Source organism: Diachasmimorpha longicaudata, chromosome 2 (genome assembly GCF_034640455.1).
Source record: "Diachasmimorpha longicaudata isolate KC_UGA_2023 chromosome 2, iyDiaLong2, whole genome shotgun sequence".
Lineage (NCBI taxonomy): Eukaryota > Metazoa > Arthropoda > Insecta > Hymenoptera > Braconidae > Diachasmimorpha > Diachasmimorpha longicaudata.
Window position 1 is genome coordinate 9272906 of NC_087226.1, and position 18545 is coordinate 9291450.

An 18545-nucleotide genomic window follows, 5' to 3' on the forward strand; every position below is an offset into this window, starting at 1 on the left:
ATTCTATATATATTTGTTGAGCACGCACAAAGAAATAAATCCGCAGACGTCTGTCTCTTTAGAGCTACTCAAGATTGGTGAGATTGATAGTGATGAAAAAAATGTGAAAAATTTAGATGACTGTGAGGAGTTGTTGTGAGCATATTTGACTCGCAAACGCAATTACTACGATCATCGATAACATATCGATCCACTTCGTTAAGGCGCACCTTTCGAATTAAGCGAATTCACAGCACGAGAAATGATGGATGATCGGACACTCTCGCTCTGACAGCTCGATCATCCCGCCGCTTATATACACGTACAATATTTCTTTTTTTTTTCCCTCCAAAACTATATTACATCCAAGAGTTGGCTCTATCCGCTAACGTCATTTTATTAGTTAGACTGAAAGATCTCTCTCCATCATCCTCAGCTTTCATTTCAAATGAATGTGAATAAAACGCTAAAGGTACTTTAGCCTTTGAAAATTGCGCTTTTCTTCACTTCTTCGTATGAATAATATGCCGTCTCGTATTTCTGAAAGGGTAAGAAAATTGCAAAGAGACGACGAAAAAAACGATAAGAGAAAAACTGAAGCTGATGATATTATCAAGAATAAAATACTAAGTGAAGAGTACCTCTTGAGGATGCGAAACGAGTGCGTATTATAGTTGATTCTCCAGACTGGTGTACAAAACACTGCCCCGGGCCCGGTATCCCTGATTTACAGTGGTAGGGGGAGAGGGCGGTCTACCACAATCAGTCTATTTTTCACGATTCTCGTCATCCTCAAGACACTGAAGTATTCCGCTTTATATGGAACCAGAAATAAAGAAAGGCGGCGGAGCGAGAAAAAAATGAATACAGAGAAGAAAGTTTTATCTCAAACTCTTCCAACATATTAGTTTGACAATTCCAGATAAAGTGCAAAGAAGACAGAAAAAAGAACTGTCAATTTGTTCAAATTCAGCAGATGCGATAAAAGTTTTGCCAGTTAATCGAAGAAAGAATTTTCTCGTATTAAAGTCACTTGAAATAAATTTGAGCGCAGTTGTTAGACAAAAAATGTCTCTTCAAGTACCCGTGGATGTATGGATTGTCCAGAAGCCAGGGAGGTCTAGTAGCACTTATCGACTGGCTTGTTAGAAAGTATACTTGCAGAATATTTAATTGGAGTGACCATTAAACATTTCATTAGCAATGTCTTCTTGGATAGGAGGACGTCAGTAACGAGTGCTTGTGTATCGACAAAATAAATGAATTCTTAAACAAGGCCAAGGCACGAAACTCCTCCTCCTCCTCAGTCTCTACCTTCAACATGATCATTAATGTTGCTCCTTACAGTAGACGAGATTTTTCGAGATTTGTGATTGATCCCTATGACTTGTGGCTTTCAGTGTAATTTTTCGCGTTGGCACACATTGGCAAATATTAAGGCAAAAGTTGACTGTCGAAAATGAAGAGGAATGAGATTGTCGAATAAAGAGAAGTGGGAAAAAAAACCAGGGGAATGAAACGGCACGGAATGCCATCGGCGTGTGAATTACATTCCGGACACGGGGACTTGAAAGCAAACCTTCTCATTCTACCTTTAACATGCCCATAGACATGGGGCCATCCTTACACCGAAATTGTTGTGCTCTCTTCCAGCCCAACTTTATTTCTTTCTCATTCTATTCCCTCTAAACCCCGAATTTACTTTTTTACCCTGGCTCCGCAGTGGTATTTCACTTTGAAGATTGCTTTAAAGGATCAACTCATTCCAAGAAATCATTGTGAACAGGACAATAAATCAAAGTCGGTATTTCTTTTCACTATCTACCATGGGTGGTTAATTGAAAATTATCCCAAGGGACGTGCAGTTATTTCACTTCATCGCCAAATGGCATTCTTTCTAAAACTTCTTCACTTGAGTCTGCTGCGTTTCTCCTGCTCTCTGTATTAGAGAAATGACATTTGTACTTCCGGGTATAATGTTTAAGACGAGACGTTAAAGTTTTACAAAAAGACCAAAGGAAAAAAGATAAAACAGAGGGATGTGAAACATGGTTAGCGGGCAGACACACACAGACCGGACAGTTGGACAACGCTGTGGACTTGGAAGATGGTGAAAGCATACAACCATGAGGGGAGAGAAGACAATGCGCGCGTTTGACCTCTCTTCTACTATGCGTAGAGTAGTTCCCGGAGACTCTTTAACAATCACAAAATCGTGAGATTCACTTGAGAATAGAAGGAAGCTCTATCAATTAATGATCCCTATATGCACAGCCTATGTATAACTCTTTTTACGTCCTCTTGGCGACAGATGAACTGAGTGCTTGTATTATAAACGAAATTAATATTACCAAGGACATTGGACGGTGGCCGAGAGCAAGGCTACACAAGTGGGATTTTAATCAAATGGACGACCGACGCATAGACTCAAGTAGCACTGGGGATGGATACCCATCAGAGGGTTTAAGTGATCCGAGTGCTCAATCCCCAGTACTATTTTTCTTCTCGTTATTCTCCCTTTTTTTCTATCCCTTTCCATCCCTCGGTCACTCCAGCCAAATGTCCCCCATATCAAATATACAAACTCATTAGAAATTCAATACAATTACAATTTGCTTTGCATCTTCGCATATCCATCTATCCACTTCATCTGTATGAATAAAATAAAATGTCCATATTTTCCAACATTTCGGTATCGTGCAGCATGCAAGGTCGTATCTCGCGACAATGTTAGGAGTGAAGAAACTCGATAGGTAGATGCATTTTATGCTCATTAACGCATTGCGCTCGTGAATAAGAGAGAAAGAGCTTGTGTTACTTATATCCCACCTTGATACGGCCTGGTTGCTCCAATCATATTTATAACCAAGGTAGGAAAGCGTCGATTCGCTGCACCTCACACACAAAATGAGAATGATTATCCGCCAGTAAACACTCACGCTGTGAAGACTCCACCGCTTATAATACGTCTCTCGAGTAATTTCATAGCTTCATAAATCGTCGCCATATCTTACTGTGAATGTGAGAAGCTGGTCGCAAGATCGTTCCTCTAATTTCATAAACATAGTCGTTAAGAGATGAGGGCAAAACACTCGAGAACTCTCAGGTGAAAAACTACCCATCATATGTTGTTACATAAAAATATCAATATTTTCATTCACCAAGAATTCATTTGAAATAATTTAACGGGCATAGCGGTGAGTCAGGAGGACTGGGATGCATCGTGCGATCAGATCAATTGATCGTTTAGTTCCCTCCGGAGTAATCGAAGAAAGGATTGAGCGCCAGTGACTGGGTGACTTACAGGATACCGATACCATCTTTCCCTAATGATTGTACACGAAACTCCCACGCGAGCAATGTAGTTACGATGTGATCAGGCCTTTCTCCCTTTCTTACTCCCTCTCTTCTTGATATCTAAAAGCCCGGACCGCAGCATGTGAGACATTATCTCCCACTGGATGCTCTTCTCGTCGTAAAATGGACCTAATTGTTGAGACACTCGTATACATATCACTAGTCACATTGTCACATTTTGTGAAATTGCATTCTCACTCCTTTGGGGGACAACAGCCTCGTGATGACTCAAGAGTGTAGGTGTTTGGGATATCCGAAGGGATATTATGCAACTGACAATCATCACCCACCAACAATTTCATCGTTGATATCGATTTTTAATGTCAGCACTCTCTGAGAGACTCCTCGTGACTTTCAGTTCCTCTTCACAATTATATTTCAAATTTCCAACTGTTCCCCTCAACTTTCGCCCCGTAATTTCAATTTTCAACTGAAATAGTCAATCGAATTGGTGTGACTCAACTTGATTTTCCCTTTTTTGTTATTTCAGAAACTACCATCAAATTTCACAAATGTGTACTTGGGTGTCGTTTTTCTTGGGTCCTCATATTCGCCACGTGCTCCATTAGACACACGACCCTGTGCTTATTTGCAAGATTTTTTTTATTCTCATTTTTTCCGCAGGGCGACCCCTCAGTGAAATTACCATAATTTCGTGCTAACATAATACCAGTATTTTTTTTTCCACCGAAACCCAATAAGAGCCTAGGATATTGCAAGTACTGAGGCGCATCGACCCCCAGGCATGGCTGATAGAGGGTGGCTGTAGCGCTAAGTCCATCAAAGTATTTTTTTTTTCTTCTGTCACTTTGTTACCAGCCTCGTCGTAAATTATTTTCCCTTCAATCTCTGCTCCATCGTAGACATCAAAAGTAAGCTCCTTCTCAAGTTCATCAAATGACCGGTACATCAGTATTCCTTCGATGCTTAAAATATTCGATTGATTCTCTTCAACTAAAAATCATACCACAAATTCTTCAGACTTTTCTCCTCCGACATTAAGTTTAACAAATAATTTTATGCATAACGCATGCATTTAAATTTATTTTTTAGAATATGGTTTGGTTTTTATTATTTCCATATTATTCAAAGGCATGAACTGTTGAGCAATTATACCAGGAAGTTTCACTAATTAATTCATTCATTGAATAAAGCCTGATTAAAAGTGAAATCAAACAGCGATTATTCCTACGATAGACTAATGCCTAAGCGCTTTATATACATATTAGATTATGTATATATAAATTTATAATGTCTGAGGCTCGTCGTATAACTGCGCGCACGAAATGTGCGGCCATTGCTAGTTGAGGAGAAAAAATTAATGTCGGATAAGAAGTGTAAAACCACAATAAACAAGCCATGACAGAGTTAAAAAGCGTAACGTATTTGATTTCAGGGTCTTTCTTTCGGTATCACGCCAGATTGATAAATTTAGGACATGAAAAAAATCTTTAAACGCACCACAACTACATACACGTTCAAACACACATATGAAAGAAGTTGAGAAACACCAAGAGAATTCAATCTGAAAAGTTTCTGCACATCAAATAAGCCAATCCTCGTTTCTCTCTTACTCGACTAGTTATTGAGAGAAAATATTGAACGATTTCTTATTCATTATAATTGGAGGCACTCGCACAGATATCCATTGAAATTACCCTCACTTATAAAATTAAAGTAGATACCAATTTTTCCATATTACCCAGAGCTTTAAATTGCAATGTCCGAGAGAGTAGAAATATCGAAGAATCACTCAGCAAATTTTACCTCGACTTTTGCAATTTCGAGAAAATCATCCGGACCGTATAACTCCGTAATTTTTTAATGACAAACCAAAATTAAAAGGTTTGCATTGTTAACAATCTCTTAAAAATTCCATCAAAATATTGGCCAAGAAAAAATATGGCACGAGAATACCACGCGCCAGTTGGTCTTTAGAAAATCATCCAGACAGGACGTGTTAAACTATTAAAGCCATCATTCTCATTTCATTATTTAGGGTGACTGTCCTATTATGATTTAGAGCGGCAGACAAACGCTGAGAAGCTTTTTAGTAAATTGACGCAAATATTGACATTATTAACATAAAAGTACGCACATATTGCGTAGATTGATTCTTCATGGGGTTCTCGGGTGCATGGTACAGTTCCCCAGCGATTCTCCCCCCCTTTTTTTTTCCTCTCCCGATGCAAACTCATCATGTGTATGTGAGAAAAAGACCGGAAGAAAAGACGACGAGGGGGAGTGGAGATGGATACGGGATACGGGATACGAAGGCGTATCAGAAGCAATCAATTACAAAGTCGAGAGTTACGCCCTAGAGAACGCAGCCATACAGTCCTTATAGTTTAGGGTGAATCAGTCTATGCGATTTGCCCGAAAAGACGTCATCATTGTTTTCACTGTTTGACGCACACGATTTTCATCTACTTGACTGTAAGAGCATTAGTCTGGGCTCGTTGTTGCAGGAGGAAGAGTGAAAAAAATCCACTTTAGTCTTTGATTTTCAACATTTGGATTACCATGCGCCGAGTACAATCTACCAAAGATGCCTCACCCCAAATCGAATGGTATAATGTACGAGTGTCGAGAGACAGTTAAAGAGGAGGAGAGAAAACAATCGGTTTTGGGGTGGGCGGATGAGGGAGGGGGTGAGGCAGGGGGATGGAGGGATGTGAAGGGGATTGAAGTGCACAAGAAAATGCCACGTTTATGTATTCCCCTGCTGTACATTTTCCACCCTGAAAGAAGAGAGAAATAGAAAAAAGGTTGCCCGTAGAGATTTGCCAGAACTGTGGGGACACCCCTCGTAATTTCCATCTTAGCCGGAAAATGGACGGGGGAATAAGAAGTGATAGAGAGAATGTTGTAGGGTGGGAGATACCGAACAACAACACAACGGCAATCAGAGTAGGACGATCAAACATCCAAGTCTTACCTCTTTCTGGCTCCTCCACTGGTTCTCGTATTTTCATCCGAAAAATTCCATTCTATACCCACAGGAGGATGAAAATAAAATGGTCCGTGGAAATGGAAACGCTCTCTATCTCTTCGTCACGGAAATGGCTTGAAAGACAATGGCGTGTAACGTAACCCAAACCCCAGTGCTTCAGGGTGCAAGACTATCCCAAAATTTCACCGATTCGTGAATTCATTTCCCTCGATGTTTCATTTTCAACATTCAATTGTTTTTTTTCTCCTTTTTTTTGTTCGCTAAATGCCACTTAGGAATGATTGATGATGGAAATTGTAGTGAAAGGAAGAATCCATTAAATATCTGCAATTTCAATAATTCAATTTTCACTGGAACATGAACCATAAAAGCTATAGCTATGGTATATGTCAAAACGGCTGGTATTCAATCACGGTAATGGGCAAAATTCGAGTAGCACTCCATGATATTATTAAAATCCCTTGTTTCCATGACAGACTTTGGAGTGATCATGGTGATATATCGATGAATATAGCAACCTTTCTAATAAGTAGTGACGAGTATTTGTGCGTTAATTAATGTACATTTGATGAGTACGGTACAGCTCAATTATGTGGAGTATTTTCCATGAAATGGAGAGGGAGAATTGATCAAATTATAATCATTCTATCGGTCAATCGAAAATAAAAACTTCTCATTATAATGGAGAGAGTGGGCTGTGCTACCTTGGAAATACTGTATAATGGATGACGAAATTCAAAACATATACCAAGCTTGGCTGTATTGGTAAAACCTTATTGTGCCGTTTTCCCCCTATCGAATACTTCTCGGCAACGGTTAACTGAAACCAAGTGGGGTCGATGCCAATGGGGAAAGAGCCGATGAAGCCCTTACCTCACATTTTCACCTCTAGTTCTTGGGTGATGAAATAAATCAATAAAGTTCGAAAATTCACCAGACAACCCATAAGGGTAAATTTCTATCAATTGATGAGAAGCTAAGTCATTCGGATCATATTCAATGGAGTAGAAGAAGATAACGGAAATGTTTCAACCACTTCCTCAAATTCATCTGATTTTCCAAGGCTTATATATATATATATATATGTATGTATATACATCGATGAGATCGGCTTCATATAATTCTCAAGTAATGAGGGGGGAATTGCTAGTATATACTCCCCTGGTTATCGCGAAATTCTTGTTCCTGCATTTGCTGGAGAAGTGATGGAAGGAAACTCCTGGAATATGGATAAAGGCAATGAAATATGGCGGCGAATAAATATTGACACAAAAATGGAAAAATATTCAGGAAAAGAGGACATACTATAGAGAGACTGAATGTGCACCTTTGAATAAATGTATAAAAAAAAAATAGGGGAGTAGTAAGGGGAGGAATAATGTGATGTAGTATTACAGGGTGGGATAAATATGGCACCCGAAAGTGTCAGGCACTTCAACTTGCTAGTCCAGCTGCACATTGATCGTTTTTGCCTCGGTTAACTTACGAATTGGAATAAATCTAATAACTAGATAACTGAAACCTTTACACACCATTCGGTTATGCATATTTATTAAAAAATTTAACGACATTGCGTTAGTACATTTTTTATGATTACGTAGTAATTCCAGTAAATTTTTGCGTCGTTTCAAATTCCACTGGGAATTACAGATAAAAGCGTATACATATGTATACATGCATTTATTTATATAGTTTATCCTTGAATGAGAATGCTGCTTTCTCCAGCAGGTGAAAATTCGCAATAGTCTTCTGTGGGTCAGCAATTTACACGTTTTCAACGGCATCATAAGACGCATTTTATGTTTGAATCCTGGATTCAAATATAAACTGTTTAGTATGTTTGAATATACCCCCTTAAAATTTTATCACCACTATTGCGAACACCTTTCCGAACGTCGACATCATATCAACACATCATATACTATATAGAAATCCAACCACTGGAGAAATTGCAGCCCCCTTGAAAAACTCAACAATTGTTATCAGTGTGATCGCGTTGAATTCTTCACGTCGTTTGTCAGCCGTGTGAAAGAAGAGTGTTCATGCGGGTCCTTGGTACGCGCAACGCAGGGAGAAAATTTATTAGATCCGATGGGTGCTAGCTCATTGTATTGCATTTATTTTTCGTCATGTTTCACGCAACGCACCTGGTATATTTCACGGCAGATAAATCGAAAATGAAAAAAGAAAGCCATTGATAGCGACACGTGTTCACATTCGCATCGTCAAGGATCGTCGCTCTCCCTGTGAGTGTCTATACAAGCGACCGATGAGTACTGTTTCATCTTCACATTCTGTTCACAAAACCACACAATTGATAGAATTTGTGTCACTCATTGTTTTCGAATAAAAGCATATTTTTCATCGGTTCTTTACATACTCTAATTTGTTTGGTAATAATGAAGAATGATGTATAACGTGGAGATATTGTTTTTTTTTAATTCTGCTACTGCGATCTCGTAGCTCGATTTTTGAATTATTATTTTGTTAGAAAATCCTACATAAAAGTGGAAAAATCTATTGACGTAAACCTGAAATTTCAAACCACTGCTGTTATCCTCAAACTCTATGCAGAATTTCAACCCCGATCGGTCCAGTAGTTCCTGAAATATTCAACTTTTTCCATAAAACTACACAGAGAGAAAAGTTGAGCAGAAATTACCTAACTGTTTGGTAATCGTGTAATACTTTGGTGGTTCGGCGAAAATCACTGTACCACCCAGTAAAATTTGTCGACGACTTGTTAAAAGTTCGAATGAAATCGTTTGAGAAAAATTACCCAATTGTTGGACAATTTTTGCAGTAATTTCTACCGCGCGGGGAGAACACGACCTGATTATCAAACGGCCAATTAATGTCTGTTAAATTTTTTCTCTCCGTCTATTTTAATAGATATGTCAAAAACTACCCGAACATTTTTTTGTTCTTTCAGAACACTCATCTCCATGTTTTCTGACTCCATCAATCAAAATATACAAAGTTTTCGACGTATTACCAATTTTCCATTTTCTCCCCCTAAATTCCTTGTACGCGGGATAACATGACAAGTAATTGACATCGAAGGTTGAAACTTGGTACGATTATAGCTCCCATAATACCACAGGTTGGTATTTTAGCAGTGTAATATAGGTTCAGTAGTTTCGAAGATATTCCAGCGTTTGCATAAACCGATATTAGTCATTAAAAGGTTGAATATTTTCCCGCAGACACCCCTTAGCATTTGGATACGATGGTATGTCGGTTACAATGATGAAGATTTACTACCGTGTATTTCGAAATCTTACTACCCATAGAATTGGGTGAAATAAAAAGGGAAAGATTAACGACGAGAAAATAAATAATCAGAAACCTTCTCTTGAACCGGCGCCATGTCCTACTTGTCTTATTCTTAATGAGTGGAGAGAATAATTATGAATAATAGTCATCACGATTTAATGACCGACTAAAATCGCCTAACTTTCTTCTCAATGAGCAATATCTACCCTCAGCAGTGTAACTACATGTACGATGTACCTATATGATGTGAAATGGATATTACTCCAACCGGTTTCTGTTCGCTATGGGTCATACCATAAATTAACCATAAACAGCCAAAGTATTTATAATTCGTGAAAATCGGATCATTCCCAACAGCATCGCGATCAAACCCCGACTACTGACGCAATCGTGAAATCGTGAGAGTGCGCAGAAGATCGCTAAAAGATATAGTACTCTATGTCTAGCACAAAAGGCCCTCCCCTTTCCCCCTCTCAAATAACCCGAAGCTTAAAATACGATGAAATATCAGTAATTAATACCATCAAGCGTGGAAACCCTTTCCCTCTTTTAGCTGGAAAGTACATATGCATTTTACATGGTACATTAACCTAATGCTTTACGATAAGCCACTAATCTTCTCTTGGGGATGTTCAAATTGGAATCCACATTTATCTCATGCTCGCGGATACTGTCGCAAGGCTGTCCATTATAGTCGACGAATAAAAAAGCGGAATAAAAGCCAATGGCAGAGGGAAGCCAACCCTAACAAAAGCAACGATACATCAAAAACGTGCCCCACTCCCCCTGTTCAGTAATAGATAGAAAATCCTAGGGCTCCCCGAGGGGGCTCGTTCACACTCACCATTAGTACAAATGTAATCTTACTTAAGCATATGTCGTGCTGACTGATTTGACTGGGAATAAATCGACGTTGATAACTAATAGCCTGCATCGAGCTCTAGCCGCAGATGAATTGGAATCTGTCTGACACCTTGGGCATGCAGGGGGTGATTTTTTTGAACTTTGTTATTAACGGTATGCCTTGCAAATAGAAGAAAAAGTCACCCCTGGCCTCTGGTTAGTTTCCAAGCTCTGACTGCCGATGCTGTGCCGAGCTTTGGACCAGATCTGACTCCATCCGTTTCGCCAACACTGGCATTTACTACCTGGGGATTTGTTAAATAGTTTTAGTTTTAGCCACGCCCTTTAGTAAAAATCCTCTCTGGTCCTGATGCCGTCAAACGAATACAAAAAAAATGATTTACCTATCGGTGAGAGGAATTTTATTAAACAGGATTTTATCTTTTGCATTTTTTGATGTATTTTTTGCCGGGAAAATCGTAAAATCTCTACCAAAAGCCAGAATTTTTTTACTAAATTCTAGTTCAGTTTCATTGTTTTTATTCATATAGGAAAATGTGTCCTGATATTCGAGACAATTTTTACTCAACGTTTCTCTCAGTCCATAACTGATCATTTAACAATCCCCTAGTGCCATCAAAATTTGCTTTCCCGTCAATATTTTATCCTCCCTATAAACCATTTTATTGGTAATCCTTGAGCACTCTTTATCACTATCGATTCCTTTGTCACGTCCAGGTTATTATTCCTTCCCCCACTCACAGCTTTTGCTTCCGAGTGAAAACATTGAAATATGTTTAGTGTTTTTTAATAAATCGTAACGCAGTATCACTCGGCAACATTATTAGAATATTATGCCAACGTGAGATTCCGAAGAGTTTGAGTGGTAGTTCAGAGAGAAAAAAGCCGGCGATCCACTCACTGATGTCAGAGAAAGGATGAAAAAATGCTGTTGTCATATACTCATTACCTCCTGATTGTTTTGCTAACAATAAGCCATCTACACGATACTAGGTAATCATTTTGTAATTGGATGTTGAATCCAATTTCAACAACCGCTAAATGTCTCTCTTGGCGACGGTTTAGGCTAAGTATAGGCTTGTCGCGTATATTTTTCAGATGAGCAAAGATTCTTTAATTAGAAACACATTTTTATCATGTTTACAATAATCTCGCATACAACAACACTAGAGTATCGTGAGGAATTTAGAAATTATTCAAATTTGTTTACACTGACCTTTGACCATCAGTCCTATTCGATAAATTGAGCTTATCAGGCGTGAAATGTAATCAAAATCAAGAACCAATGCACTCGTATTGATTACATTGACATTCCATATTGATGACTTATCGTTAAATACAACACAAACGAGAATTTCAAGTTGATGCAAAATATTCAATCAATGTTTTGAAACATCTCATTAGAATAAATCGTTACGAAATTAAACCGATTATCCCATCTTATCATTATGAAGCCAATCAAGGAAGCGAAAACGAACCTCAATCGCAGCAATTATATAAATTCATTAGCAATTATTCTGGCATTTACATTCCACGAGGCAGTGAATCCATACCAGATCTGGCATTCTCCCGAATGACGTCAACCAGTAGGCGCGCGAAAGGCAGACACAATCGACTTGTTGAAATGTTGTCGTGTATATACATGAAGTCTGATATATATTCTACTTGCGGATTATTCTTGCCAGTTCATGTACTCTGGGACACTGTGGGTAGCCAACAGGGAATGCCTAGCGCAGCTAGTCTACCGGTTTTTACTGTTGGGCTTGCCCCGTAGACAACCACACAGAGCCTCTCTTGTGATTCATTCTGATATTGATATCATGTTGGAATTAAAAATCACAACCTACTTTCACTTTCCTACCTACTCTTCGCTGAGAGTTGAGATGTTTATTTTTATTAGTCATGCATACCCTCTCAGTCAGTGGATGAAACATCATTCAATGAACAATAAGAACAAATTTACAACAATTCAGCGAACTACACGTCTATCCATCTCTCTCTCGCTCTCTCTCTCTCTTTTTTTTTGTTTTACTTGGCAACTTCATTTCTTTTATACTCTTCTCCATAATTTAACTATGCCCGTCTTGCATTAACAATGCGCGGTCGTCATGGTTTACTAGCAGCCTCTAGGCAGTGAAGTGATGCAAATTAAACTGCGGTCTCCTCCGTACCCGAGCCTTCATGAAAATGTTAGAACACGAGAGAAAGAGAGGGAGCGAGAGAGAGAGAAATAGCGAATTGACATTTTGTGGTCAAATCTCTTTTTAAGCGAACATTTCAGATAAACCAAGCGCACAATTTTGCCTGTAAACCAAAATCTGGTAAAAGCAGAGCACATCTTGAAAAAAATATATCCTACATATTTCAGAAGATAATGGAGAATATTTTATTTTTGGTGGATTTTCCGCTACAGGCTTATTCCCCCATCACGACGGCTAATGGACTTCTCCACGGCTCAAAAATACATGCCTTTATTTTTTTCATAGCACTGTGAATGACATTTTTTTCACATTCCATTCAGACTATGAGATAGAAATAATCGGCTTCATCACCATTTTTTTTTGTTCCGTAAAATCGGAGAAAAAATTATTTAAAATTCTTTCAATCTGTTGCACGTGTGAACTTGCAATTACTCTACTCATGAATTACTATATTCTTCAACAAATTACCATGACACGATGAATATTATTTTTCTCTTTATAACTCCCTCCACATTGCAAAAGAATTGAGTGGATATATGTGGTATACCAGGAGGCAATTATATAACGTCCTTGTCAATAATGACGACTTCGTGCGGTACTTGGCAAGCGGCATTAGGATGATAATGTCAAATGGAAAACTAATCTCAGCCAAGGCACGACAATAATCTCTGTGAGAAAATTTCTCTCCGAGTTACTAGGATAGTTGATGCGGGTGCAAATTGTAGCCGACATCCAATTGCTTCTTGTGCCGATTATAGTCTCTACACTATTGGTGATTCGCAATAATAAAATTTTCTCTCGCAATATTTTCAACATTTTTTCCGTACGACTTGTATAAAATTGAAAAAGAACATTGCAGTCAAAATAAGGGAAGTAAATGTTTTCCACTCTCAACAGCATTCGTGCTATTGCTAGGGAAAAAAGTCTTTCCTTCCTGCTTATATACTTTACCTACGGAAGACCAACCATTCGCATTTTAAAATCCGGTGGTGTAATCACAGGAAGGAAAACAGTTCAGCTGTAGAATATTTATTATTCATTTTTATTCGACATGTTAAATTCAGTGAGTGCTGAGCATTTGAATAAAATTGGCACCTTTCCATAATTTCACGTAGATTATCAAATATCCATCGAGTTTTTCTTCATTCTCAATGACATCAGAGTGGAATAGTAATTGATTGAGAATGACTCTTTTTCGTTTGCATTTATACAACTTCTCTTCCGCAAAATCATTACACCCAGATCATTTCAAGGTTCACCGGAATACCTTTTGCGGAGACAGACGCTCCACTCTGTTTCGGGAGACATCAAGCAGCACAGCATAACTCTGCATAACAAGCCAAAAGAATCAGAGACTGAGAATGAAATGAAAAAAGTAAGCAAAAGGTTAAGGTAGGGAGGACAAGCGAAATGGTAAAAAATAAAGAGGTAAATGTTCGAATACGTGGTCACGGGGTGGAGGACTGTGAATTCTGACAAGACAGGTAGTTGCAGCAGCAGTTTGAGAATCAGTGTAAGCATCGCAGTGGAACCAAAGAAGAAACGACGAGAAGAGTTAGTGGGTCCAACGAATGAAGAAAGAAAGACATAGCCATTTAAATGTGTATGTTGGATGACTATGTGTGTATATGTCTAGGCATCTACACATTATCAGGTGTGAGGAGAGTCAAGGATGTGTCTTCAGCCATGGCTGTGCGACGAAGGATGCTAACAACCCCCAAACGAGTCGGAAAGAATATCCCCCTCCCCCCGCCCCTCCATACCATACTAAAATTCAACCTCAACCTGCACCTGCCGCTTATTCGTCTCCTTCATATACCATATACTTTATCATTTTTTATTCCACTCTTTCCTTCCACCCACTCAAATGCATTTTCCCGAGAAACATTCTGTGAAGATAGCTCACCACTCGGTATATCTGAAATTATGGAGCGTGAATTTTACAGAGTAAATTGTATACCTTCAAAATTGCCAAAAATCGTTCAGCCCTCTGGGGACTAATAAGCTGATATGCACGTATAAACTTCAATTTTTTTATATTTTCACATTCGTACTCGTATGAGAGGAGAATCAAATATTGAGGGTAATACTCTCAGAGCACTGGAATTGATCCTGTGGGCTTTTAATGATTTGGCTCCATTTATTAAACAGACAATTGGAAAAAATATAAACTAGCTATACTCACATTGTACCCACCAGTTGGATAATATAATTGATTTTTTTTCCTTTCAATTTATGTTTCAGGTAAGTACAAAAAATAAGGATTCAGGAGAGGCAGAGGACCTTTTAGGAACGCAAGTGGCTCCAGGGCAACGAGAGCTTTATCAAAGAATCCGATCGAATACAGAATTTAAGTATACGTATTAGTTATCATGAAAGAGGCATCTTGGCCTTCCGGGCAGGCAAAATAGCTCTCGGTCTCGTGATACACAAAACCAAAGCCGGACCCTGAAAACCTGCAAAATCCTACCTTAGATATCGCCCTCTTCAACGCATATGCCAAAAATATAAAGCGACAAAAATTATAATTTTTTTCATACAACGTTGATGACAGATTGATAATCACTGTGTGTGCATTCTGCATGTAATCCCTTTCTACCTACAAATTTTGCTCAATGAATTCATCCCGATCCACTTGAGAGTACAACATCCCGTTGTGCTACATATGTATTAAGGTACCCTTTCTTTTTTTTTTTTGTTCACTATAATCCAGTAGCCTGTATCCACCACTTTCTATCTCTACAATGTAATCCAGCGGTCGTTTGAAGAGGAATAAAGACCGTAGATTGTACTGTGGGATTCATGTGTGCGACGGGTGTTCTCATGCATCAATTAAATCAGTGATTAGCAAATGCTATTCTCCCCCATTGTCCCGCTAATAGAACATTTCAATAAATTTCAATTCAACGATTATGATGATTTTCGCCAACAATTTATAATAAATAATTGGAATAATCTCGGTGCGAGAAGATTGAGATTCTTTCATGTATATTTGCAATGATTCATGGATTATGGTGGACTAGGTTATCCACGTAGGAGGATGCTCCGGGCGAATAATGATCACGAGAATGAGGCCGAGAGAAGCCAATACAATTAACCTCGGCAACGTGCCATTGCTATCTCTTTCTCTCTCTCTCTCTTCCTCTCTCTCTCCTCTGGTGGGTCTTTCACTTCGTGCCCGCCTCGGAAGCCCTCTTCACTCCATCCTTTTGTATGAACATAATTATTACCACATCTCATGTAAACGTTATCCATAGATCATGGATAATCGTTGCAAACGCGCGTGCCTTGCACCAACGCAGCCATCTAGGGATATTACCTCCCTTCATAATACTTGACTCATACTCAAACTTTTGAAATCGATAATGATAATGATCATCATTTGTGTCACAGTAATTGATATTTGATCCTCATTGTTGGTATACATCGATCCCCTTCCTCCCAAGTGCGTTCATTAATACGTTGAAGTTTTAATGAAATTATGTGTTCGATGTATCAGAAATAAGACGTATAGTTTTAATTAAAAGCTCTTCATCCAGGAAATACGGAATCTCAAGTCAATTCCGAGGAACTCATGTTCTGGACATTTTCATGTTCCCCTGACGGTGTTAACGACGTCGTTAGGAATCCCTCCGTCCCCCTTCCCCCTCTCTCTCACTCTCTACAAATAGCTTGCTATATTCTTTCAATGGGATATATCCAAGAGATCGTATTACTGGAATAAAATAAAAAGAGGATGATAAGACATAAGTACGATTGAAGACCATTAGTGATATGACGACGTCGTAAAAGACCCAACAGAGAGTAGATGAGAGAAATGAGGCTGTTATTCCCTCAACAAACAGATTTTCTCCTTTTCCACCAATGATTTTCAATCAATTTTTGCATAGTTGATCATATCAAAATAACCGATCATAATTACGTTCATGATCGTTAATTTTGAAGGGGTCATGGATTTTCAATAAAAAAATTATTTCACAAAATTGGGAGGTTGAGGAAATGGGAGCTGAACGATGAAAGATCAACGATGGTAATGCAATATCAGCTCCATGGTGAATAGAGATAATGGCGTGACCGTATTACAGCGCGATATCCACCAATTAGCGTCAACCATGCCTGATGGTCCTCTCTGTGATCCCCCAAGAATCCTCTCTTCTCTTCTTTCCCCATTTCCTCCTTTTCTCTTTCTTTCTTTTTTTTCCCATTCCCTCCCAACTGTATCCACCATCCCCTTCGAAGTCTCTGTGAGACTGATCCGAAATTACACGTCGTCCTTCGCTGTAAAATTACAATTAAGGAGTCTTCATAAGAAATTTGAAAAAAGAAAAATACTTCTTCAAAGTGGTAAGTATCTTAACGACCGAACTTAACTGGTTGCTTTTACTGTCATAAAAGAGAAACAAATGGAACATTAAGAACAAAAAGGAAATAATACTTTGGTGAAGGGGAGGGAAAAAAATATATTCGGAGTTCAGTGTTATCCAGTGATAATAATTCGTCGTCGAATTATAACAACAGTATATAGACTCTGATTCATGAGTTGAAAATGAAATCATTAAATATACCCAGTTGATGGGTTGGTTTAGTAAATGTAAACTATGTTAAGTAAGATCAGTGGGCTCATTTTTCATACCTGGTACGAACTTCTCAGCACTGGCAAAGAGCACGCCACTTATCCGCGACATATTTAAGACCGGTAGTCGCTTGTTTATGCGCGAGCTCACGCTTATAGGGAGTGAAACGCGCCATAGACTGGAGCATAACGTCTACACTTTTTATTTCTCCCTTTTTCTTCATCCTCACTCATTTTGCGCCTTTTTTTCATTCTCCCTTTCTCCATCATCCGTTGATCGGAGGAACGGCGGGCATTGAAGCATCTAGTGGTGCTTCTGAACGTGGACTGAGTATCAAATGTCACTTCTCAGTATTCGCACTCTGCTATTCTGTTAAGGAACAAAGCTCAAAGAAGTGGAAAAAAATGTGACAACATCGAGATGTAGAAATCCTCATCAAGCCACCGTGCGATTGATATATACTGAAACTTCTTGAATGTCATGAAATCAAAACTTTTCTTGTATTCTCGAAATTACTCAGATGGACGTATTATTTTCCAGCGAATAACGAGCCGGCTTGATTGCAATAGTGCGGCTGTGTAAGTATAATTCAACGTTTCCCTCATAATTGCCATTCCGAATGGTCGTCCAAAACGACGGGCAGTTGATTAGTTTAATGCGCTCAGCGGTCCATCAATTCGCTGCCATTGTTGGAATTTGCCTTTCATCAATATACCTTCCAAAGAATTTCAGAATATCCTCGTCTATTCACCTGGCACGTCAGAAAACTTGAAATATGCCTGAAGAAGATCTATAGAAACGTATGAATGCATTCACCAGAAGAGCCCGCCTGCAATCATAATATTATAATGACATAATAACCCATAAATAATGTCAAAAGCGCAGTGTATTTTGATAAGAAGACACCGAGCCTGTCACGCCTGTATTATAATTCTTTTTTATCCTACGCCATAAAACTTTAAGCAATGTATTATATCTATAACGTCAAACCCATTTTGACCTTTTTTCTCATGGCAACGGCTTAAATCAGAAAGCTGTCTCACGAATTAATTCTGATTCATGCATAACGGGTATTTTCGTTTAGTCCACATCGGCTTTCCTATCCATATTAACAATAAACACTGAAATTATCTTTTTTTTTTCTTTCTTTTTGCCTTTTTTATCGAGTATATTTCACGTTTCTCTCATACTAACGTTGGAAATATGAAATTAAGTATGAAGGATGAAGAATAGATGTAAAAAGAAACGCTAATGCATAGTTATCATAGAGGAAAAAGTGAAAGCGCAACGGGTTTCGTGACGGTACGGAGTCACACCTCTGAATCCATATCTCCCGTCCAA

General features: G+C 38.6%; 2 protein-coding genes across 6 annotated transcripts in view; one reads left to right on the forward strand and one right to left on the reverse strand.

Annotated features, from left to right (window-relative positions):
* Window positions 1–18545, forward strand: part of LOC135172709 (ephrin-B2) — a 228783-nt gene that overhangs the window by 126914 nt on the left and 83324 nt on the right. The window lies entirely within an intron of this gene.
* On the reverse strand, window positions 3142–6311 carry LOC135172584 (uncharacterized). The gene is made up of 2 exons (XM_064138730.1): window positions 6275–6311; window positions 3142–4290 (listed from the first exon to the last, which is right to left on the reverse strand). The coding sequence occupies exons 1-2, from the start codon at window positions 6309–6311 to the stop codon at window positions 3995–3997; spliced, it is 333 nt and encodes a 110-aa protein (XP_063994800.1). The 3' UTR covers window positions 3142–3994.